The following is a 26,992-nucleotide window of genomic DNA, read 5'->3' as shown; positions in this document are numbered from 1 at the left end:
GAACACTTGACTTGTGTGCAATGTTGCGTATCAAATCAATACAAAGCACTGTCTACTACCCTCAGACAGATGGTCTCATTGAGAGACGGACTTGTTTAAGAAGACCTTTAAATGTATGTTTACATATTTCTTTTGGCAAAGATGGGAAAGATTATGACTTGCAATTACTTACCTGATGTTTGCTATCTGGGAGGTCGCTCAATCCTCTTCAGGGTTTTCCCCCTTTGAGGTTTTGAATGAGAGATGACCCAGAGGGATTCTGGATATAGCAAAATAGACCTGGGAAGAGGAAGGTGCTTCAAATGAGAGATCGGATTGAGATGATAGCCCCAATTGTCCAACATCATTTGGAGCAAGCGCAGGCTCGGCAAGCAAACTACTATAACAGGTCTGCAAGAACTAAAACCTTCCAACTAGTACTAGCACTAGTGCTCATACCAACTCCAGGAAGCAAGCTTTTTATATTATTTACCAGGGACCATATGAGGTAATTGAGACAGTGGGTCCAGTAGACTACAGACTTAGACAGCCTGGAAGACGCATCCCTGAGCAGATACAGATATAACATTTAAATTCCCAACCCAAAAATGATCAACCCAACAAATTTTAAACCACATTAATGATGACATGTGGCAGTAATTACGCGCACTCTACCAATACTGTAACTCCTGCAACAACATGATTTCACAGTTGTATTGTCTTACAAAGGATGTTTATTGAAATTGTTTTCAATATGTACTGTGTAAGCTGACTCATAAACCTAGACAGAAGCACAACCAATTATTGCTTTTAAAAATATATTTTATTCCAATACAGACATTGTTTTATACACACACACACACATATATAAAACTAACGTGCATGACATGTAACTCTTGTAAAACTCAAATAGTTACACTGAAATCACAGCAGAACAACTCTCATCATGCCATGGTAAGTACAGTACAACAAACACTGTTGGAGAACATCTGAGAATAAAAGAGAACATGTTTAACCTGTGCTAGGAGTCCATACTCAACTTATCAGTATGCACTGCAGTTGGTGACTCCTGTCCAAATCGCTGTCACATATTTTTTTCTTCACTCCCAGTATTTTCCAAAGTTACCATCTCCACTGCCTGTTCATGTATGCCCATACACTATATATTGTCATATTGCTTTTCAGGGTGTAATGAGTTTGTATGTATGTGTATGTGTGTGTGTGTGTGTGTGTGTGTGTGTGTATGTGTACATGTTTTTCTAAGAGGATAGGGCAATTAACCTTGTGTGGACATCTTGTTGGCACCCAAAGGAAAGGGGTTATTTTCTTCTTAGGGGTTATGTAAACAGTTACTGTAAGCTATTGACTAGGTTTGGGTTTAGATTACAGTGAGGGGGTAAGTGCTATATTGATAGGTTGAATGGGAATAAGGTTTTAGGACAGAGTAACATAAAATGTTTATGTTTCAGTACCGAAATGGGGCTAAGAATTTCTCCAACATATGGATAAACAGTTTTGATTTATTCTTATTTTTAGGTGTGTTTGTTTTTGGGTTACAATTACTTGGTACGTAGTAGGGTTATGTTTAGGCTTTAGCAGTTAGATTAAGGATTTAAGATTAGGATTAAAGTTTTTAGTAAAATTAGGAGTTTAAACAGAAATACAATTTAATGTCGTCATGTGTAGAGCTAAGTTTAAAGAGGAAACAGTAAAATAGGTAGAAAGAGTTATCTGTTACATTGGCACATGTTTTTGTTTGAAATAACTGCCCAGCATTCTCCAATTTCTATTAAATATGACTATTACTTAAAATATGCATGAAACAGTTGTGCAGTATAGTCCAAAAAAGGTTGGATAGTCCAAAAAATGATGTTTTTAGTTTTTTTCTGTTTACGCATTGGCCTCATTAGTAAATTAACATTGTTTTGGATATGATAATTAACTTTTATAAGCGAGATTTTCACTGGGCTTTGTGCACATGGGTTTTTAATGTAATTGGTTGGATCAACGGAGAGGGGAAAACTTGCATTTCAAAAGTGATTAAACATCTTTCCTAACTCTGACCATTAACTGTACCTAATGGCAGAGGTGTAATAAGTAGAAATTAAAAGTACTTGGCTGTGTTTAACAGTTTAGGGAAGTTCCTAATTAAGAGACACACAACTTAATCTAGTCATTTAGCTCCTAATTGTGAACTTCCCTAAAATAGTGAACTTAGCAGTATATTTTAACTTTTTACACTTCTGCCTAATGCTAACCATAACACCTTAACCTTCATCAATTTAAACTTAAATTGAGTGACTTCTGAGTTGGGACATAAGCTCCGTCCTCTTAACTGAGTGAACTAATCAAATGTCTTCCTTTCAAGACATATCTTAATCTTTTTAAGTAAAACTCTACTAGAGGGCACAGACGCTATCTGTTATTTCAAGACTGAAAGACTATAGTCCATGAGATTGTAGCTGTAAACATTTTGAAGCTATACACTGTTCGTGTAGACTTGGTAACAATGGAAAAATACACAATGTAGAAATACAACATTTGATTTGACAGTGTAACACAATGGAATCATAGCGATATACATATACAATTATATATATCAAATAAATGTCTATGAACAGCAGAAAAATTAAATAGTAAGCATCTTATTATCAACATTTGTAAGTGTGTATGCTGTTGTGGTTGGCTCTGTGTGAAGTCTATACGTATGTATGGCCTTCATACAGAGTTTCAATTTCTGTCTTTTCACGTTCTTTCTAATAGCCCAGTGAATGAGACTTGGAAGTGTGGCAATGCAAAGCTAATTTGCGTGTGATTTATTTATGGAGACTGACTCATGCAATATAATCCGGGTCTCTGCTGTACGCATCAAATGGATATTACCACATTATGAATATCATTACATATTGTTACTTCTTGACTTAATGATAATACAGCACAGAATGATGAACAAGAGACGTCATGTGTACATAACATAGTTCAAACAAGTAGGAATACAATCATTACTACATGGATCTACTGTAACTAGTTCTAAAGTCAACACAGTGCTATTGTGCTGAAATATTGCTGACTGTCCATCCATGCTTTGTAATCATATTTTGTACAATGCTTGTGCGTACATTGCTACAGCGTTTATATATCTACGCCACTGACTGGCCGAGCTACTCCAATGCACTGGACCCATTCACAGTGCCCTTTCACAGTGCCCATTCACAGTGCCCATACATACCAGCTCTTGACAGACCGTGAAACAGGGATAGTATGGTGAAGAAACAAAGGATTCTTTTTGGACTTTATAATGTAAAGTCCCTCAGTGTCACAGCAGAGCCAGCAGGGGGCCAGCTGCACCAAGTCTCATTGACTGTCTTTGTACTGAATGAAAGTTTCTCCATCATCTAGAGCAAAAGAACCAAAACAAAGTGCAAAAACAACCCTCTCTCTGCAGTCGTCATCATAAGGGCTTCAAACAGCAATAGAGCTCAAGATGAAAGCAGTGCATTCTGATGGTTGAAAATGCAGGGCAGCCCTAACCTAGTGTAGGCGTCTCCGGGTTTGAGCATGTCTCAAAACGTGCCCCCTTTTGACAACCTTGATGATGTGGGTGTTGAAGTCATGGCCAGCTGTAGACTCTAAAGTTGCACAGTCAATGTTGCTCATGAAGAAATGCCAGTTCAGGGAGCAGTTTGCTACCGAATGTCCTTCTGGCGTGTTTTGACTTATAGAAGTGAAAGTGAACAAGAGACACTGCAAATGAACACTGAGAAGAGCAGCGTGTACTGTAGGCTAGTGATGATCGGGAGGACGGGTCTTTGTGTTCCATATGCATTTTTCCAGTAGGGGTAAAACAAAAACCGCAGGCAAATAATTGGGAGAGGTAAGATAGAGATAACCTATTCTAATGTGGATTGCACATTAAATCATAAAAGTACCTATTTGTACTTTTTGCATTGTTTTGTGGGATATTTATATGCACTTAAAGCGAAGAGCCATTCGGGAGCCAAATGAACTGGCTCTTTCGGGTGAACGGATCCAGAAGATTTGAAATGCCCATCACTTCCGTAGGTTGCGTAGAGAATGCATTCACTACCCGCTGTGCTTTACAGCGGAGATGCGCAAAAAGAGGGGGGAGAGAGAAAGACTGCAGTGCTGTGGCAGCAGTAAGTTGTCCAATCCGGCAGAAAGCTAACAATGTTGCCCATCTACTTATTAAGTCACCCCCTTACGTAGCTAACTTGCAAGTAAAACCAAATCCACAAGACATTGATGTTGCCGCTTCTCTTCACAAACATTCGACTCAACGTCCCTGGAGAACTACACCCACCCAGGCAAGCGTCATAAGAATGCAATTATGTTACCCAGGAAATTGAGAAAAGTATCTGCTTTATTTCCTTACAAGAGGAGAGTGCACGTGTTTATTTCAAAAAGTAGCCTGAATACAATTTATAAAAAACTCTTCAGAGAATTAAACACAAGAATATTGCCAGTATTGAAAAAAAACATCCAGTGGCTATTTCCAAATATCCCATGATATATGATGTATATTACATGGGTAATTTTCAGCGGGGAAGTTCACTTCTCACACTCTGGGTTTCGAGTAGGGTACTGACAGATGTAGACCATAGAATAGGCCTATTATTATTGCAACGCCTGTCTTCGCCCACACATTTTCAATTTTGATTACCCTTCAACACAAGGTTAGAAATGCAAAGCAGGTGTGAGGCATTCTTTAAGTTTTATCGAGGAAATGTCTAAACTGCATCGCAATTGTGAGCTCTTTGGTTCTTCTAAAAGAGTATTTATTCATTGGGACTATATGATTAATATGCAAGACAGATTAAGCTTTGAACTAACTTAAGGCTGTAAAACGAGCACTGCTGTGATAAATAAGAGTATTCTGTTAGAATTTAAATGACGAGATTAGGCTGTATAGGATTATTAGACATAGGTAACACATTATTGAACTTGACAAGTGTTTTTACTTTAAGAGCACTCCTATTGAGGCCAAGTAGGTTTAACCAATATCACTCACTACACAACTGCTTCTTTCCAAGAACCCATCCCCGTGCTAGGAGATGCTCAATGGGTTTTACAGAAATGTGCTCACAGGCCAAACACATACGTCTGTGGACGCAAAGTCAAATGCTTTTCATTAACCAGCTCGGGTTATTCTTAATTAAAAATGGGAACGCTACTCCCCACCACAACACACACACAACCACTACACCTCCACACCCAAGCCCACTATTTACAACCATAATAATTAGATATAATCTTTTTTTTAAAAGCACTCAAATATATTTCTATTGCAAAGGGAGGTTCAAATGAGATGATTAGCCCCTCTTTTGCTTTGGATAAGTTCCCACTATTCCTACTAGTCAATTACAGAGCCCTCAAGTTTAAAATTGACAAAAACATTGATGTGTAAAAGAAGATGCATCTACTGAGGAATAAATGGGCCGGATGGAAAGACTGTCAGAGGTTGGAGGGTCTCCCACAGGCCTAGACGGGGCAGACTTTGTTCTCTGGAATCGGCATCTGGGCAAAGGTGGAGCACTCAATTGGGGAAGTCTCGTCATTGGATTGGTCATTGCCGCAGAATGGGATGCGGGCGGCGATGGCTGACATCTCCCCTCCCATGCCACTCTGCTCCGTCATTCCCTGACGCTCCGACGTGGCGTTGGTATTCTCTGGCATGGGCTTGCCAGTGAACAGCTGGATTAGGCACTTCCTGAACTGCAAAAGCAAAAAGCCAAAAAGAAAATGTAAGACCGGCAGTTAAGGCAATGTTCTTTTTGTATAAGGGGGGTGAGGGGCACTTTTTAAACAGGAATTAATTATTAATTTTTTTAACTGTTTAAAAAGCACACTCTTTGTTTATGATTGTGTAGGCTACTGTTAGGCGCCTAACTCACAGGCACTATATGATAAGGTGGCATTTCACTGCCAGGTCAATAAGTGGCAATCTGACCCACAGATGTTAGAACAAGGCAGAATGGCACCTCTACCCTCAATTCGATGTACTGTTCCAAAGTAGAATACGTTTTGTTGACATTAAAACACAGTCTCAACGTCAACAGTGAAGAGGTGACTCCGGGATGCTGGCTTCTAGACAAAAAGCCATATCTCAGATTGGCCATTAAAAAGAAAAGATTAAGATGGGCAAAAGAACACAGATATTGGACAGAGGAAGAACTCTGCCTGGAAGGCCAACATCCCGGAGTTGCCTCCTCACTGCTGAAGATGTCTATTCTGTTTAGAGACAGTTTGCGTTGTTCTACACATTGTTGTTTGAGATCTTCAGTTTCTTGTCAGTTTCTTGCATGGAATAGCCTTCATTTCACAGAACAAGAATAGACTGATGAGTTTCAGAAGAAAGTTATTTTTTGCCCGTAATCGAACCCAGAAACTCAGATGCTCAATAAACTGATCTAGTCTAAAGAAGGCCGGTTTTATGGCTTCTTTAATCAGCATTGCAGTTTTCAGCTGTGCTAACATAATCGCAAAAGGGTTTCAATATTATGTTATTTTAATGGACAAAAAATTTGCTTTACTTTAAAAAACAAGGACATTTCTAAGTGACCCCAAACGTTTGAACGGTTGTGTAACTAAAGTTGACTCTTAAATTAAATAAAAGTATATATAAAAGATTTAGTGCAAATTTCTTGTTACTGGACACGTGTACTTTACAGCGTATAGATGCTATCGACCAAAAATGTATTCCAATACAAAATAAACAGGATCTGCCTGATATGTGCTTTTTAGGTTCTTCCAACCACTAGTATCCCATTGGAAACAAGTGTGTGGTCTGTATTAGGTTATTTGTAAAATAATTTAAAAAAAAAGACAAAAAAACTTTGTCTAAAGTAACAAGATACTGCAGTTCCTCCTAAAAAGGAGCAGCTAAGCAGCAGACACCAGATAAAAAGATGTCATATTTATCATAAATACTCGAATGCAAAACTGCCATTCATTTGTTTAAAAGGCACATTGGATTCATTCAAACCATCATCCAAATGTTGAGGAACGCACATCAGTGGCCTGTCAACAATGTCCCTGATAAAACAAGATCTACATTCAATTTTGACTAAAAGGATTGTGAAAAAAAGATCTTAATCATTACTTTTTTCCACATTATTGTTATTTGACAGACATTTTGTGAGCTTTTTCTGGCCCAAAAGCAGATTCCTGGAAAACCCTCAAAGCACTGCCCCTCTGCAAAATCAATGCCAATATTGATCTTTCCATTTAATGTCCAACCTATTGTTTCTCTCATTCTAACAAGTCTTACATTTACAGCACTAGTGCAGTATCTTAACTGCCTAAAGGAAGATGAAAAGAATCGCTATTGCCAAATTCAATTAAATAGGTGGCTGTAGAAAATGCAGCCTTTACAGACAATCTTTTGTTTAGCCAAAAGAATTCAGTGTATATTGAAAACATCATTCTAGACAACTACAGAATGTTGCCTTTATTTTAACAGTCATTTATATAGTCAGGAAACATGTATTCTATTGCCTGTTTTCTTTGTATTAATACTACATTTTTAACAAAAAAGGTTTACAAGGAAGGATACATTCCATAAATTAAAAGTAAACACATTTATCATCAAACATTTCTTTTGGTGTATAAAGAAATGTCCAACCTTATGCTCTCATGCTGTTAAATCATTATTTTAACCATGATGAATAAATTCAGATATGCTGGACGTTTTTTAGGAGTTAAAAAACTAAAATGTTGCACTCTACTTATATGTAGTAGCCAATCTCACCTGTTACAGCTTTTCACAAATGCTATCATACATATTCCAGAATGTGTACTACAACCCGATTTCCAAAAAAGTTGGTACGCTGTGTAAAATGTAAAGAAAAACAGAATGCAATGATGCGCAAACCATTTATACTCCATATTCAATAGAAAGTAGTACAAAGACAACATATCAAATGTTGAAAATGAGAAATTATTGTTTCTTAAAAATACACGTCCACTTTGAATTTGATGCCAGCAACAAGTTTCAAAAAAGCTGGGACAGGGCAATAAAATGTCTTGGACACTCGGGTGAAGAGAGGGGCGGAGCTGTCAACTGATCACCACCTGGTGGTGAGTTGGATCCGATGGCGGGGGAGGAAGCTGGACAGACTCGGCAGGCCCAAGCGTACTGTAAGGGTCTGCTGGGAACGTCTGGCCGAGTCTCCTGTCAGAGAGATCTTTAACTTCCACCTCCGGCTGGATCCTGAGGGAGGCTGGAGATATTGAGTCCGAGTGGACCATGTTCTCCACCGCCATTGTCGAAGCGGCCGCTCGGAGCTGTGGCCGTAAGGACTCCGGTGCCTGTCGAGGCGGCAATCCCCGAACCCGGTGGTGGACACCGGAAGTAAGGGATGCCGTCAAGCTGAAGAAGGAGTCCTATCAGGCCTGGTTGGCTTGTGGGACTCCTGACGCAGCTGACGGGTACCGACAGGCCAAGCGGGCTGCAGCCCGGGTGGTTGTGGAGGCAAAAACTCGGGCCTGGGAGGAGTTCGGTGAAGCCATGGAGAAGGACTATCGGCTGGCCTCGAAGAGATTCTGGCAAACCATCCGGCGCCTCAGGAGTGGGAAACAGTGCCCTACCAACGCTGTTTACAGTAGAGGTGGGCAGCTGTTGACCTCAACTGGGGATGTTGTCGGGCGGTGGAAGGAGTACTTCGAGGATCTCCTCAATCCCGCTGTCACTTCTTCCATTGAGGAAGCAGAGGATGAGGGCTCAGAGGTGGACTCGTCCATCACCGGGGCTGAAGTCACTGAGCTAGTCAAGAAACTCCTCGGTGGCAAGGCACCGGGGTTGGATGAGATCCGCCCTGAGTACCTCAAGTCTCTGGATGTTCAAATCAATCAATCAAAATGTATTTATAAAGCACTTTTTACAACAGCAGTTGTCACAAAGTGCTTTACAGAGACACCCGGCCTTAAACCCCAAGGAGCAAACAACAGTAGTGTTGAATTTCAGTGGCTAGGAAAAACTCCCTAAGAAGGTCGAATTTTAGGAAGAAACCTAGAGAGGACCCAGGCTCAGAGGGGTGACCAGTCCTCTTCTGGCTGTGCCGGGTGAGATATTAAGAGTCCAATTGGAATAATAAATAAATTTCTCTTGGCTAAATCCAGAGTATATTTGATTTTAGACTAGGTCAGAAGTATGACCAGGTGGACAAGGACAGGAACAGCAACGGTCCCCCCAAACCAGGTAATCCGCAGGTGTGGACCAGGACCTCATCTCCTTCTAAAATTTAAAATTGGAGGAAACTGAGAAAAGTTAGTAGTACATCCCTCATGTCCCCCAGCACAATAATATAGCAGCGTAACACCTTGGAAACTGAGACGGGGGGGTCCGGTGACACTGTGGCCCTACCCGGGGGAGGCCCCGGACAGGGCCCAACAGGCAGGAAATCAATCCAACCACATTGCCAGGCATCAACCAAAGGGACACCCACCAACCGCAACCCCCCTGAATGAGGGCCGAGTATTGCTAGTAGCGTACAGCCCAACTGCACAAGTGCGCAATAGAGAATCAACAACAAGCCAGTGACTCTTCCCCCGAAGGGCATTGGAGGGAGGGCATCCCAGTGGCGACGAGAGCCCACCTGGCAAGACAGCAAGGGTGGACAGTATCAAGCCTACTGGTCACCTTCACGCCCCCGGGCCAGGCTACACCTAATTATAAACCGTGCTGTAGAGATGAGTTTTTAGTAGACACTTGAAAGTTTGCACTGAGTTTGCATTTCTAACCTTAATTGGCAGATCATTCCACAGGAGTGGAGCTCTATGAGAAAAGGCCCTGCCGCCAATTGTTTGTTTAGAAATTCTAGGTACAATTAAAAGGCCTGCGTCTTGCGATCTAAGGTTACGTGTAGGTATATATGGCTGGATCATTTCAGCAAGGTAAGTAGGAGCAAGTCCATGTATTGATTTATAGGTTAAGAGTAAAACCTTAAAATCAGCCCTAACCCTAACAGGCAGCCAATGTAAGGATGCCAGGACAGGAGTAATGTGTTCAAATTTTTTTGTTCTAGTTAGGATTCTAGCAGCTGTGTGCAGCACTAATTGAAGTTTATTTATTAATTTGTCTGGATAACCAGAGATAAGAGCATTGCAGTAATCTAATCTAGAAGTAACGAAAGCATGGATTCATTTTTCTGCATCAGTTTTTGATAGGAAGTTTCTAATTTTTGCGATGTTTCGAAGATGAAAATAAGCAACTCTTGAGACATATTTTATATGTTCTTCAAAGGAGAGGTCAGGGTCAAGGGTAACGCCAAGGTTTTTTACAGTTTTTTGGGATACGACCATGCAGCCGTCGAGGTTCACAGTGAGATCTGCTAACAACGCTATTTGTTTTTTGGGTCCTAAAAGGAGCATTTCTGTTTTATTTGAGTTTAAGAGCAAGAAATTCTCTGTCATCCACTTCCTAATATCTGAAACGCATGCTTCCAAAATAGCTAATTTAGGGGCTTCTCCATGCTTCATTGAAATATATAACTGTGTGTCATCAGCATAACAGTGAAAGTTAATATTGTGATTTCGGATTACATCGCCCAGAGGGAGCATGTATAGTGAGAAAAGTAATGGGCCCAGAACCGAGCCTTGAGGAACTCCAAAGCATACCTTTGACTTGTCAGAGGATATGCCATCCACACTAACGAACTGATATCTTTCAGATAAATAAGATTTAAACCAGGCTAGAACATGTCCACGTAGCCCAATATTGGTTTCCAGTCTCTCTAAGAGAAGGGAGTGATCAATAGTGTCAAAAGCAGCACTAAGATCAAGAAGCAACAGGACGGATGCGGAACCTTTGTCTGAGGCCATTAGAAGGTCATTTGTTACCTTCACAAGTGCAGTCTCAGTACTATGATGGGATCTAAAACCAGACTGGAATATTTCATAAATGTTTTTTGTCTTTAGGAAGGCATTCAGTTGTTGGGAAACACATTTTTCTAAGATTTTTGAGAGGAACGGGAGGTTCGATATTGGCCTATAATTGTTTAATATGTCGGGATCTAGATTAGATTTTTTTAGAAGAGGCTTAATTTCCGCAATTTTTAGTGAGTTTGGTACGCATCCGGAGGAAAGGGAGCAATTTATTATGTTCAGCATTGGCTGACCTAGCACAGGAAATAACTCCTTAAGTAATTTTGTAGGAATCGGGTCTAGCTGAGAGTTTGTGGGTTTAGAACTCATTACAAATTTTGTAAATGTGTCGAGCGATACGGTATCAAAAAACTCAAGTGTCCCCATTGACACCTGAAATTTTCCGGACAACCAAGATTTTTAGGACCATAACTATTCAGGGATTCAGTTATTTGTTTTCTAATGGTGACGATCTTTTCATCAAAGTAGTTCATGTATTCATTACAACTAAAGTGAAGACCCACTTCACATGCTAAACTTTGCTTTTTTGTTAACTTTGCAACTGTATCAAAGAGAAATTTTGGATTGTTTTTGTTCGCCTCAATCAGGTTGGAGAAATAAGCTGATCGAGCAGACGTGAGTGATTTTCGGTATTGTACTGTACTGTCTATCCAGGCTAGTCTAAATACTTCCAACTTGGTGGAGCGCCACTTTCGCTCCAATTTTCTGGAGGCTTGCTTAAGTGCTCTAGTATTGTCGGTGTACCAAGGAGCAAGTTTCTTGTTGCGTATTTCTTTAGTTTTTAGTGGTGCAACTATGTCTAATGTATTTCGCAGTATTGAGTTTAGATCCTCGATTTGATCCTCGATTTGAATTTACAGATTTATTTACTCTGTCATTTAAGAGCGAACTAGTAAGAATATCAAGGAATTTATTTGTAATCCGAGAATTTATAGTACGGCTTTTGAAACTCATTGTTTGGGGGGCAAGTGAATTTCTTGTTTTAACGGTAAATGTAATAAGACAGTGATCCGATAATCCAGGATTTTGGGGGTAAATTATTAGATCTACAATATCTATTTCTCGTGACAGGACTAAATCTAAGGTATGATTGTGGCAATGTGTTGGACCTGAGACATGTTGGATGAAACCCATTGAGTCGATTATGGCTTGAAAGGCTTTTTGAAGAGGATCATGGGGGTTTTCCATATGGATATTGAAATCGCCAAAAATTAGAATACTATCTGCCATGACTACAAGGTTAGACAAGAATTCTGGAAACTCATTGAGGAACAATGTGTATGGCCCGGGGGGCCTATAAATAGTAGCTATGTAAAATGATTTATCGGCCTGGTTAACTTTCATGAGTAAAACTTCGAAAGAATGAAACTCTGTGATATGTTTGAGAGTAAGTTTATATTTACTGTCATAAATATTAGCGACACCCCCTCCTTTTCGGGATGCACGAGGGATATGATCACTAGTATAGCCAGGAGGAGAGGCCTCATTTAAGGCAGTGAATTCTTTAGGCTTTAGCCACGTTTCACATAAACCAATAGCATCTAGTTTATGATCAGAGATTAATTCATTTACCGCAACTGCCTTTGGAGCAAGAGATCTAATATTTAGGAGTCCCATTTTGAGATGCGAAGTGATACAATTATTTTTATTTTTGACCGAGGTGGAGGAAGGCTTTATCTTAATAAGGTTGTTTTTGTTAGCACTACCTTGTTTAACTTTTCTCAGCCTGGAACGAGTCACAGTGGCAATAGGTAAAGCTGTACTAACTACTCTGGCTATGCTATTGACAGACTCCACTATGCTAGCAGGCTGGCTAACAGCCTGCAGCCTGACCTGCACCCTATCTCATGTTGTGGGGCTGTCTTGATTGACACGCCTGTGCAACATCGCGTGGCGGTCGGGGACAGTGCCTCTGGGATGGCAGACCGGGGTGGTGGTCCCTCTTTTTAAGAAGGGGGACCGGAGGGTGTGTTCCAACTATAGGGGGATCACACTTCTCAGCCTCCCCGGGAAAGTCTATGCCAGGGTTCTGGAGAGGAGAATACGGCCGATAGTAGAACCTCGGATTCAGGAGGAACAGTGTGGTTTTCGTCCGGGCCGTGGAACACTGGACCAGCTCTATACCCTCTACGGGGTGTTGGAGGGTTCATGGGAGTTTGCCCAACCAATCCACATGTGTTCCTTTGCTAAGGGCTGTCAGGTCCCTGTACAACCGAAGCAGGAGCTTGGTCCGCATTGCCGGCAGTAAGTCAGACTTGTTCCCAGTGCATGTTGGACTCCGGCAGGGCTGCCCTTTGTCACCGGTTCTGTTCGTAATTTTTATGGACAGAATTTCTAGGCGCAGCCATGGGCCGGAGGGTGTCAGGTTTGGGGACCACACCATTTCGTCTCTGCTCTTTGCAGATGATGTTGTCGTGTTGGCCCCTTCTAACCAGGACCTTCAGCATGCACTGGGACGGTTTGCAGCCGAGTGTGAAGCGGTGGGGATGAAAATCAGTACCTCCAAATCCGAGGCCATGGTCCTCAGTCGGAAAAGGGTGGCTTGCCCACTTCAGGTTGGTGGAGAGTGCCTGCCTCAAGTGGAGGAGTTTAAGTATCTAGGGGTCTTGTTCACGAGTGAGGGAAGGATGGAACGGGAGATTGACAGACGGATCGGTGCAGCTTCTGCAGTAATGCAGTCGATGTATCGGTCTGTCGTGGTGAAGAAAGAGCTGAGCCGCAAGGCGAAGCTCTCGATTTACCAGTCAATCTACGTTCCTACTCTCACCTATGGTCATGAGCTTTGGGTCATGACCGAAAGGACAAGATCCCGGATACAGGCGGCCGAAATGAGCTTTCTCCGCAGGGTGGCCGGGCGATCCCTTAGAGATCGGGTGAGAAGCTCGGTCACCCGGGAGGAGCTCAGAGTAGAGCCGCTGCTCCTCCACATCGAGAGGGGTCAGCTGAGGTGGCTTGGGCATCTTTTTCGGATGCCTCCGGAACGCCTTCCTGGGAAGGTGTTCCGGTCCCGTCCCACCGGGAGGAGACCCCGGGGAAGACCTAGGACACGCTGGAGGGACTATGTCTCCCGGCTGGCCTGGGAACGCCTCGGTGTCCCCCCGGAAGAGCTAGAGGAAGTGTCTGGGGAGAGGGAAGTCTGGGCATCCCTGCTTAGACTGCTGCCCCCGCGACCCCGCCCCGGATAAGCGGAAGAAGATGGATGGATGGATGGAGGGCAACAAAAGACTTGAAAGGCATTTCATCATCTACGAGAAATAATATAATTAAAAGGTTCATGAGAATGTGGAGAAATCACTGTACACATGGGACACATCCAAAAAGCAATATTGGATTGCCGTGATCTTTGGGCCCTCAGATGGCACTGCGCTAAAATAGACAATTCGGTACTAGACATCACTGCATGGGCTCAGGAATACTTCCAAAAACCATTGTCTGTGAACACAGTATGTCACTGTATCCACAAATGCAAGCTGAAACTCTATCATGCAAAGAAGAAACTATTTAAACAAGATCCAGTAACTCTGTTGCATTCTCTGGGCCTGAGCTAATTCAAGATGGACCGAGGCAAAGTGGAAAACACACCAGCTGTGGTCTGATGAATCAAAATTTGAAATTATTTTTGGGAATAAAGGACGCTGCGTCCTCCAGGCTAAAGAGGAGTGGGACCATCCTGCTTGTTATCAGTGCACAGTGCAAAAGCCAGCATGCATAATGGTATGGGGTGCATTAGTGCACATGGCATGGGCATGGCATTTGACAACATTTGAGGTTGTATTTGTACTATTTTCAATTACCTATAAGGATTAAATAATAAAAGCATCAAACCCTGAGAGGAATTTAAAACAGTATTATAAAAAGGTATTAATGAAGCAATAACCATGAGGTGTTGAATTGTGCACTTTGCACTCTAAATAATGTCTAGAGTATGTCTAGTATGCAGAAGAGAAAATAAACAAACGATTGTTTCATTGTTTGAACTGTAATTCCCCAACACTCAAAATGTGTCCCAAGAAGATAAAAGGGAACATGTACATATTTTACCCAATACATAGCCATACGGTTATGGTAATTAAAATGTACACACTATTCTGCATCAGTATCCGGTCTCTGACCTGGCCAAGATTTTCACCTTCTGTACATCTCAGGCTTTATTTTCTGTCTCTATACCTTGAAAAATGCTGTCATCTTGAATTATTCTTTATGAGATTTCCCTAATCATATGTTTGGACAAATGGCAAGTTCTTGGGCCTCAGAAGTCATGCAAGTTCTACCACCATCGACCGATGTTTCTCAATTCTACAAAAACAAGTGTATTTTACATTTAGATGCATTTTATAGTCTATGTTTGCAAATCTCAAGTTCATGTAATTTTCTTGTACTGTCCCGCTTGTGCTAATACGTACAGATTCAGAGCACAGACAACAGCAATATAGACAAAAACATTTCGCATTCTTCCAGAACAAAGACTTTTCTGAAATATGTGTTCTGTTTTGATCCAAACTTCGCAGCTGACCTTGAAATCTTGAAAATTGTGTTTGAGTATTGATAAAATATAAATCCCCAAACATTTACATTCATTTGAATATTCTATTTTTGTGCAGTATTTTAATATTCTGGTAATAAATTGTTTTTAAAGTTATAATTCTGGGGGAATTAAGTATTATATATATACATATTGTAAATAAATGTATGGGACATTGTTTTAGTCAATGTATAAATGTGTTTCCAAATACATTTTAATATACAACTCCTTTTCTTTTCCACAAAGTAGCCCAAGTACTTTATATGAAAGTAATGTAAATATTTCAAATAGTGTCTGAACCCGAGTCTGGAAGAGTGTATTGCAGAGAGTGTCGAGCATTCTTCAGTAATGATCCCTTCCGGAGTAGCTGCTTGTGTGCAGTGAAAGCTGCTCTGGGACCAGAGACAAATGTTTATCTGGCAGGGATTGTAGTGTAGCCAACTTTCTCTAAAGGCCTTTACATTGAGGTTAATTTGCGTCTGTCAGTCAGTGAGTGAGAGGGACAGAGTTTGTGAGGGAGGATGCTCTTTGATAATGCAGTATTTTTCCAGTCAATTAAGTCGTTCCCTGACGTTCAGTCTCTTCAGGCTTCACACTGCTTAAGTCATTTATCTTTTCCCCTCTATAAGACAAAAGGGACAAAAGTGGGACAAAAGGGAAACTATGACATGCCTGACATATTGACATCATACTGTCATCAGACAAGATTTAATTTGCTCAATGATTAATCATAACCTTTTGCCTGACAACTGTGATCAAGCAATAATATTTGGGAAGGCATTTCTATGTTTTCTGTGCCAAAGGACGGACCTGGTAAGACAAAGCCCTTTCTTGGAAGAACAATCTGAAGATAATGTTAAAACATTCCTCCTAGAACCTGATGATGTACCATAACAGAGTACAGAATACAGAAAGTATTTTCAGTACACAATTGGTTCGCATCACAGAAAGCCTTGTGCCTCACACATGCCACCTTATTTCTAAAATGTGTATAGCTTTACCCCCTCTCCCAACTTCGTGATGCCTATTTCATGAATTTGGCCATGCTTAGTTGCAGCAACGGGACCCCCTATTAAATGTCAGTTGACTTTTACAACTGGCTTACATTTGTTCTGTTGAGTCTGGGATCTGCAGGCTAGCGGCCCATTACATTTACTCACACGCCCTGCTCTTTTATAAATACAGTGACCTATTTAAACAGTACAGATCTAAAGTGGAGCAGCCAGTCAAATGGACATGCAGAATGCATTCTGAATGCCAATGGGTGACCTACATCTCCCTGACCCATACAATACACTACACAGGACTGTCAACCAAGTCAACTGTCATCCCGTGAGAGATAGATACTTCATCAAAGAATAGTAGGAATACAATAGACATTTTGGAGACCGTTTTCACCCTTGGCAAAACCTTGTCAGCAATAATTGTAAGCATTTTTTTATTTGCTTAGGACCGTATTCAAAAATATGGAATAACAAAAAATAATGTTTTTTGTGATGTCAGTCAGAAAAGAAAAAGCATCTGCTGTTGACAAAATACCAAAATAAACAGCATTTTAACATTGTTTTAAACAATTCACTCAAACTGTGAGTGATTTCTAATGATTAGAGCCCTGAGGTTTTGGCTGGAATGCTCAATTAGAATTAATTAGTAAAGGATTTGCTTGAACGCTTGTAAGCTACACAGAAAATATATATAATTCTTTCCTACTCACCTCTGTCTTACTGACTTGACAAGCCTTGACAATAATTCCTTGTGTAAAACAAAATCTATATCTCCCTGTCAATGAGCAGAGCAGCCAGAGAAATAAAGAATCACTGTTAATAATAACTTGCCTCAAGTGGAGGTCTTGTTCACGAGTGAGGGGAGGATGGAACGGGAGATTGACAGACGGATCGGTGCAGCTTCAGCAGTAATGTGGTCGATATATCGGTCTGTCTTGGTGAAGAACGTAGATTTATTGGTCAATCTACGTTCCTACTCTCACCTATGGTCATGAGCTTTGGGTCATAACCGAAAGGACAAGATCCCGGATACAGGCGGCCGAAATGAGCTTTCTCCGCAGGGTGGCCGGGCGATCCCTTAGAGATAGGGTGAGAAGCTCGGTCACCCGGGAGGAGCTCAGAGTAGAGCCGCTGCTCCTCCACATCGAGAGGAGTCAGCTGAGGTGGCTTGGGCATCTGTTCCGGATGCCTCCTGAACGCCTTCCTGGGAAGGTGTTTTGGGCCCGTCCCACCGGGAGGAGACCCCGGGGAAGACCTAGGACACGCTGGAGGGACTATGTCTCCCGGCTGGCCTGGGAACGCCTCGGTGTCCCCCCGGAAGAGCTAGAGGAAGTGTCTAGGGAGTGGGAAGTCTGGGTATCTCTGCTTAGACTGCTGCCCCCGCGACCCGGTCCCGGATAAGCGGAAGAAGATGGATGGATGTTAATATTAGTATTCATAGTAATTATAAAGTAAATGATATAACCAATGTGTTGGATATCTTTTTATAACTGCAAAGAAACTGGTACTTGCCTGCGGACTGAGGAGCTGATGTATTTTTAAAACACCCTGCAAGAATTGACAATTGTCCATTCTGGATATCAGATTTCATTTATTCATATACTATAAATAATTTAAGAACATGCTAACACCTAAAAACAACAGGCTGAAAAAGAGAAGTCAGCCAGGTTTTTCTCAGACGCTTTCATCTCAGGGCTTACAAGTAACAATGTCTCTCAGTGTCAGTTCAGTGAGACTTTCCACAATCTGTCAAATAACTGACAGTTTGAAGTCTGATACTGAACACCTGCCAATTGTGTTTACATTCATGTCAGAATTTTTTTAATCTGTAAGTAGTTTAGTCAGAGGTCACCAATGTACACTGACAAATTCATAATTATAATTATATGTGAGCTAAGGTATTGGGACAATTTCCTCACAGGTGTTTCTAATTGATCAGGTGTTTCCTGCTGCAGTGATTTTTCACACATAAAAGAGCTGTGAAGTCTAGCCTTTGTTTTTGACTTTGGAATCTGCGTTTGATGTCAGTAGGCATAACATGAAGACTAGGGAGCTGTCTATGAAAGAAAACCAAGTGATTTGGATGATAAAAAAAGAGGAACAAAATTAGAACAATAGCACAAAAGTTGGGCACAGCCAAATCAACAGACTGTCCTGAATAATAAAGAAACCACTGGTATCTTGAGAAATCGGAAATAAAAACTGGTCGGCCAAGGAAAACAACAGCAGTTAATAACAGAAAAATTCTGTAAAAAACCCCCCAATAATACACAGATCAGCCATAATATTTTGACCACTGACAGGTGAAGTGAATAACACTGATAATATTGCCATTAAGACACCTGTCAGTGGGTGGGAAATATTAGGGAGCAAGTGAACATTCTGTCCTTAAAATTGATGTGTTAGAAGCAGGAAAAATGGGCAAGTGTAAGAACAAATTGTGGTGGCTAGACGATTGGGTCAGAACATCACCAAAACTGCAGCCCTTGTGGGGTGTTCCTGGTCTGCAGAGGTCAGTACCTATCAAAAGTGGTCCAAGGAAGAAAAAGCGGTGAACCAGCGACAGGGTCATGGGCTGCCAAGGATCACTGATGCACGTGGGGAGCGAAGGCTGGCCCGTGTAGTCCGATCCAACAGGCGAGCAACTGTAGATCAAATTGCTGAAAAGGTTAATGCTGGTACTGATAGAAAGGTGTCAGAACACAAAGCATTGCAGTTTGTTGTGTATGAGGCTGCGGTGCCCATGCAGACCCCTGTCCACTGCCAAAAGCGCCTACAATGGGAGCATCAGAAATGGACCACGGAGCAATGGAAGAAGCTGGCCTGATTTGATATATCACCTTTCCTTTAACATCACGTGGATGACTCATGGCACCAGTATGCACTATGGGAAGGAGGCAAGCCGACGGAAGCTGTGTGATGCTTTGGGCAATGTTCTGCTGGGAAACCTTGGGTCCTGCAATTCATGTGGATGTTACTTTGACACGTACCACCTACCTGATCATTGTTGCAGACCATGTATGGCATCAGGTAATCCCTGATGTCATTGGCCTCTTTAAGCAGGATAATGAGCCCTGCCACAAAGCAAAAATGGTCCAGGAATGGTTTGAGAAACACATCAACGAGTTCAAGGTGTTGAAATCCAAATTCCCCAGCTCTCAATCCAATCGAGCATTTGTGGGATATGCTGGACAAACAAGTCTTATCCATGAAGGGCCCACCTCACAACATGAAAGACTTCCCTTAAAAGGATCTGCTGCTAACATCTTGGTGCCAGTTACCACAGCACACCTTCAGAGGACTTGTGGAGTCCATGCCTCGATGGGTCAGGGCTGTTTGGAGGCAAAAGGGTAACCTACACAATATAAGGCAGGTGGTCATATTGTTATAGCTGATCGATGTCTCAGTGAAATCAGCAACAATATTCAGAATGTTGGGGTGAAAATCTGTTGTTTGCAGAAAACCTCAGCGGCAGAAAGTGTGGAGAAAGAAAGGAACTTCAGACGATCCAAAGCAAATCACCTCATCTTTGACGCATGGTTGATGTAGTGTCATGGCAAGAGCATGCATGGTTGCCTCTGGAACTGGCTTACTCATCTTTTTTAATGATGTAACGAATGATGGCAGCAGTAGAATGGATTCAACCATGCATTTCACTTGCTGAAGATGAGACTGAAGTCAGAAATGCCCCCAAACAAGGGACTGCTCAAATTTATGGCTGTAAAGGCTTAGCAAAACCAAGATTTTGGTAATGTCAATGGTTCGCAGGTTCACTGTTGTCATTGCTTGCAAGGGATTATAAATACTAGCTTTTACAATTCTTACATTTGCTTAAAGTCGAAATGTACTTATGCTTGTATAAAATGGGGGATGGAACATTGAAAGTACTGTTTTTCTTAGTTGGTAAAACACATATATTTTGAAATAGTCAGAAATAGAAGGTGACAGTATGTACTTTTGCATATGATTAGTGGTACATCAAAAACCTCAAATTTTACTTTACTGTCCAAATACTGATGGAGGGTACTATATACAGTTGGGCTCAAAAGTTTGCATAACCTTTAAGAATTGGTAATATACAGCTCAGGAATAAATTAAGAGACCACTGCAAAATAATCAGTTTCTCTGGTTTTACTATTCATAGGTATGTGTTTGAGTAAAACAGTTTTATTCTATAAACTACTGACTACATTACTCCCAAATTCCAAATACAAATATTGCCATTTAGAGTATTTATTTGTAGAAAATAACAACTGATCAAAATAACCCCAAAAAAATGCATTGTTTTCAGACCTCAAATAACGCAAAGAAAACAAATTCATATTGTGTTTTCAACAAGAAAATACTAATGTTTTAACTTCTGAAGAATTGATTTCTGAAGAATTCAGAAATCAATATTTGGTGGAATAACACTAAAGTCACCCACAAAGTCACCCCCCTTGCTGTTGGGTGACTTTATGCCACTCATGGTACAACAATTCAAGTAGCTTGTCTTTGTTTGATGGCTTGTGACCATCCATCTTCCTCTTGATCAAATTCCATAGGTTTTCAATGGGGTTCAGGTCTGGTGATTGGGCTGGCCATGACAGGGTCTTGATCTGGTGGTCCTCCATCCACACTTTGATTGACCTGGCTGTGTGGCATGGAGCATTGTCCTGTTGGAACAACCAACTCTCAGACTTGGGGAACATTGTCAGAGCAGGTGGAAGCAGGTGTTCTTCCAGGATAAACTTGTACTTGGCTTGATTCATGCGTCCTTCACAAAGACAAATCTGCCCGATTCCAGCCTTGCTGAAGCATCCCCAGATCATCACTGATCCTCCACCAAATTTCACAGTGGGTGCGAGATACTGTGGCTTGTAGGCCTCTCCAGGTCTCCCTCTAACCATTAGACGACCAGGTGTTGGGCAAAGCTGAAAATTTGACCTTACTCCATTCCTCTACGGTCCAATCCTTATGGTCTTTTGCAAACTTCAAACCGTCCTTGCCATGCACTTCACCCCAGCTGCTGTTTGCCATTCTTTTCGTTGGTCACTTGATGTCATCCTACAGTTGTTGAGTGACATTTGAATGAGTTGACAGTCATCTCTGTCAGTGGACGGTCGTTTTCACCCTCTGCCAGTCTGTAGCTTTGTTGTCCCCAATGTCTGTTGCTTGACCTTGTTCTTATGAATCGCTGTCTTTGAAATGTTCAGGGTGGAAGTGACCTGATGCTCACTGTATCCCTCTGCCAGTAAAGCCAGAAATGAACCCTTCTTTTCCTCACTCAAAGCTTTTCTATTCAACTCTTTTGTCATATTTTTTTATTCAAATTAGCGATGACCACAGCAGTGGTTTTTATACTTTTCCTCGTTAAATTTGATTTGGTTCAGGTAATTACCTAATTAGGACCTCATTACGTTAAATGAGGTGTGCCTGTGTTGGAATTTAAGACACTGCAGGGCTCAACGTGGGTTTGAAACTTACTGGCCCAAAAATTTTTTTTACTGTCCCTCGTTCCAAAAGTTGGAATTTATCAGTGTTACAACATAGAACCAAATATGTTTGTTACTTAACACGATTAATAATTTATGAAATGCATTCTGGATATATAAAACAAAATGTTTTTATCATAACATTTGTATTGATAAAAATGAATAAAAAGCTAAGTCAAAAAAGCATTTGACTTTCAAACAAAACTAACTCATTCACCCTAGAGAACAAGGCGACCAGTTGGTCCGTCAGTTGCTAGATTGGCGGTTGTTATGTCGTGCAATCACCCAATGGGCATCTGCATTTAAATTCCTGATACAACCAAGGGCCCTGAAGACAGATTGTCACCCTCCCGCTTGGCTATCATGAGGACCAGGTTCTGTTTGCTATTGGCATGGCTGGTTAGGGATTGTTTGTGTGGGAGTTGTCAGTGCCTTTGTAAAAATACCCACATTTGTCCGCACTAGCCGGGAACTTCGTACAGACGACAGTGCATCTTAGTTCCATTGACGTCAAAACAGGTCAATTATTTTTTGCACTGAGGTAAACATTTTCGATTATGAAAAAACTGGAGGATGTCAAGTTAATATTGCGATTATTATTTTAAAGTCTCTAATTTCTTTGCGGTTTCCCGATCCGGACAGTGCTTGCTAATTTGATTAGTTTTGACTTTTAACTGGCCCGGGGCCATCGGGCCATCGTTATTGTCGAGCCCTGCTCTGGAATGGAATGGCTGCCATAAATGTAGAGATGCAGATTAAGGAAGATTTGGAATGGTCTATTAAACTGTATGTACCATTTGTAAAGAAAACATGAGTGAGCAGGCAAAACACTATTTTATTTCTTATGGGATTCATATTCAGCTGTAGGTTATAACAGAATGGCACAATCATAAAACATAACATGGCAACAAAGATTTTTTATACTGACCCCTGAACAAAAGTCTGCATACAGTACCCTTAGTTCTTAATACTGTGTATTGCCCCCTTTAGCATCAAAGCCGCAAGGCAAAGCTCTCGATTTACCGGTCAATCTACGTTCCTACACTCACCTATGGTCATGAGCTTTGGGTCATGACCGAAAGGACAAGATCCCGGATACAGGCGGCCGAAATGAGCTTTCTCTGCAGGGTGGCTAGGCGATCCCTTAGAGATGGAAGGAAGTGTCTAGGGAGAGGGACGTCTGGGCATCTCTGCTTAGACTGCTGCCCCCGCGACCCGGCCCCGGATAAGCGGATGAAGATGAATGAATGAATGAATGCTGCATTCATCTTACCATACATTTTCACAAGATTCCCTGTGCCTTTAGAGCTCAAACACTCTCAAAACACCAGTGAGCCACTACCATGCTTCACAGTGGGGATGGTATTCTGTTCACTATAGGCCTTGTTGACCCCTCTCCAAACATATTACTTATGTTTGTGACCATAAAGCTCTATTTTGGTCTCGTCACTCCAAATTACATTGTGCCAGAAGCTGTGAGGCGTGTCCAGGTGTTGTCGGGTATATTGTAACCAGGCTTTTTTGTGGCATTGGCGCAGTAAAGGCTTCTTTCCGGCAACTCCAACATGCAGCTATTTTTTGTAAGCAGCCTGGATTTCTCGTGAGGTTGCCTGTGGGTTTTTCTTTGTATCCCGAATAATTCTTCTGTCAGTTTTGGCTGAAATCTTTCTTGGTCTACCTGACTTTTGCTTGGTATCGAGAGATCCCCAAATTTTCCACTTCTTAATTAGTAATTGAACAGCATTTACAAGGCTTTGGATATCTTTTTATATCCTTTTCCCATCTTTATAAAATTCCATTACTTTTTTACACAGATCTTTTGACAGTTCTATTCTGCTCCCCATGGCTCAGTATCTAGCCTGCTCAGTGCATTCACGTGGGAGCGGACAAACTCATTGACTATTCATACATAGAAACTAATTGCAATTTTAAAAGCCACAGGTGTGGGAAGTTTACCTTAAACTGACATTTTAACTGTGTGTCACCTTGTGTGTCTGTAAGGCCAAACATTCAAGGGTATGTAAACTTTTGATCAGGGCAATTTGGGTGATATTTCTTAGCATTATGATTTAAAAAGAAGCCAAACAACTATGTGATAATAAATGGCTTCTTATGATCACTATCCTTCAAGAATTTTTAATATTTTTGCATGATCAGAGATTTTCAAAATCAATGTTAAAATGTCACAATTTCCCCCAGGGTATGCAAACTTATGGTTCCGTATAAAAAAAATTCATATGATAAGACCTGCAATACAAACACATTCTTGTATTTTTTCTGATTAATTTACCATTTAAAACAAACAAATTCTGTAATTCATATTTTTTGACTTTTTTATATTTTTGCCAGACCGCGTTAGTGGAGCCGGCCTAGAAGAGCGAATGTCTCCCACTGACTGACTGACTGAGTGCCTGACTGACTGACTATCCCTTGCTAAATAGCGTAGTGGTTAGAGAGATGTGGAACAGGTCCCATCAAAACACATTATGCCTAGGATTTGTTCAAGACAGGCAAAAACTTTGCTGGCTACAACCTTCAGTAACTATGTTATAGGAAGCCTAAAATAAAACAGTTATGATGGGTATTAGGATTTGTTCAGGATAGACAAACACTTCACTTGACTATAAATTAAGTTATCGTCACCTATATTGATAGATACTGTATCAGTGTCATTCACGAATGGCAAATTAGCTATTAAAACGGCCAGTGGCAAAAGAGGATTTGTTCAGGATAGACAAAAACTTTGCTGGTTACAACCTTCAATAGCTACATTATAGGAAGCCTAAAATAATACTGTTTATTATTATAGTGAGACTATTTCTGGTAGATTTTCGGATTATGTATTTGGATTTGTTCAGGACAGACAAAAATGATTGCAGGTTGTAAGAATGACATCAATGAGGCATTTAATTGAGTATTTAAATACGTTTCCATTCCAATTTTAACAATTGTAATAAGCCGACATTCCTTCATACAAATTTGCAATGCTCAAACCTTAATAAACAGCTTACCTGCTCACAGACACGCCCACAAGTAGGCTACAAGCCAAGCACTCTGGGTGATGCTAGCGTTGGCTATCCAACTTTTCAAAAACATTGTGAATGTACCATCACAATCTGACTGAAATTGTGGTTCCTCTCTGTGCATGACCAAAGCTAAAATGCATTCACAAACCACACACTTCTTTGCAGCACCTAATCACAGTGCTAACTGAACTTAAATATGTTTAAGACCTATAATAAGATGAAATAACACAGTTTAAGACTTTTTAAGGACCCGCGGATACCCTGTTATACAACATAAAGAAAAAACATTTAGTAAATCGGAAAGAGAGGAATCTCTTTTTAACCATACTGTTCACCTTGACACAGTCATACATTTAATTACACTATATAATTGTCAGCTAATGACAGCACGGTGCTACTGTTGTATTCTGGCTTTGCCCGTAATCCAAATCGTACTCATTCTTTCTTAGCTTCCAAACAAATAAACAGAATATAATTGAAGTGGCAAGTTGTTAAAGAAGAAGGTTGTGAGATACCTGTTTGTTCATGAAGACATAAATAACTGGGTTGTAGCATGCAGCCGTCTTGGAGAAAAAAGCTGGTGCGGCCGCCAGTCTGGGGTCCAGATAGATCGTGGGGCAGATTGTGACAATGATAGAGAAGGGCTGCGTAGGGCGTCCATCCGACCAGGTAAGCCACAATCATCACCACCACCATGCGGGTCACCTGACGATCCGGTTTCTTGGCATTACCCAGCCTGCCATGGGACACCTGAGGTTTGTCATGACCACAAAAACCTTTGCTTAAAGATTTCAACTGAAAGGCTTGAAAACTATAGGACGTAATGGTTACAAAATGGTTATAACAGAACATGTCCAAGCATGTGCTTGCTAGTTAGCCAATGATCTACATTGGTTTAGCCCCATCTCCCAGTACCAATTTTCAATATGAGAACTGACCTTCCTCAGCTTCTGTAGGAGCTTCCCATAGCTGTAGACGATCACCCCCAGAGGCATTATGAAGCAGGTAATGAAGAAGGTGATAATGTAGGTGTGATTTGAGATGTTGTCAGAGTACCTGAGGATAGAGCAAAAATAAACCATCAATATTTGAATTACATTTTCAGCATTTGCAAAAAATATTGTATGGCTTAGTGTTTATTTAATGATATGAACATTATGTAATTGATATGTTATAGCATTCAGATAAGTCACTTTTGAATTGACTATAAAACACAAACCTTGTGTGGAGAGTACATCACACAAAAATGTATTTAACTCAATGTCATTGTGAATGCATTTGGGTCATAAGCAACCTTAATCTAGCCATAGGGAGCAATGCTTACATAACTGTTTAACACTTCATTTTACAGGGTACATTTAGTAATTTTAATGAACATTATTACAAGCTTACTAAAATGATCAATGTCCAAACATTTAATTACTGAATATAATGGATCATTCTGATTCATTTTCAAATGTTTTATGCATCTCTCTGGAGGTATGCCTACTTTCTCAACTACTCTACTGATGTTTACTCTCTTCCGTCTTCCTGCCTCCAGTGCAGATGTGCTGCTTCTTTTCAGCAAAAATAACTCTCCATCTTTTCCCACTGTCTCTACCAAAATATTCTGCTTGACCAATGGAAAAATTACAGCTGCTTTTGCTCCCTCCTTAACCTAACCAACAACTGGAACACAGAAGAATGTGTATCAATCCCCTCGTAACATTTTTCCATAACCCACTCAATGAGAATGGAATACATGAAACCATTCAGCCCTTTATGCAAAATCCAAAAGGCCCAAACAGATCTACAGTATAAAACAAATGCAAATACACTGTACACTCATTTAACCACTTTACACCTCACATCCTGTGATGGATACAAGATTCTATGGGAATGCCTTTTCACCAAAGACCTCATCCCTTGAGTGTGTAATTCATTGGGAGTGGTGAACCAGACAGCATCATAAATTGGAACAATATCATAAGTCAAAGCCTGGTGCCTGCTAGTGATATGGCACATCTTCATCAGTTGGCCTTCATCTTTATTTCACTCTCTTTTGATTCCAGTACATTAAGAGTTTTAGCTGGTTATCCACACGTG

The 26,992-nt window shown here is 40.9% G+C and overlaps 1 protein-coding gene across 1 annotated transcript in view; it reads right to left on the bottom strand.

Moving 5' to 3' along the window:
• Positions 1-795: 795 nt before the first annotated feature.
• Positions 796-26,992, bottom strand: part of valopa (vertebrate ancient long opsin a) — a 36,778-nt gene continuing 10,581 nt past the window's right edge. Inside the window, 4 exon segments of the mRNA XM_013134280.3 lie at positions 796-5,712; positions 25,423-25,548; positions 25,550-25,657; positions 25,846-25,963. Of these exon segments, the coding sequence (XP_012989734.1) occupies positions 5,479-5,712; positions 25,423-25,548; positions 25,550-25,657; positions 25,846-25,963 (586 nt within the window). The 3' untranslated portion in view covers positions 796-5,478.

Source organism: Esox lucius, chromosome 6 (assembly GCF_011004845.1).
Source record: "Esox lucius isolate fEsoLuc1 chromosome 6, fEsoLuc1.pri, whole genome shotgun sequence".
Taxonomy (NCBI): Eukaryota; Metazoa; Chordata; class Actinopteri; order Esociformes; family Esocidae; genus Esox; species Esox lucius.
The sequence above is the reverse complement of the archived record's forward strand: the minus strand, read 5'-3'. Positions and strand labels throughout refer to the sequence as shown.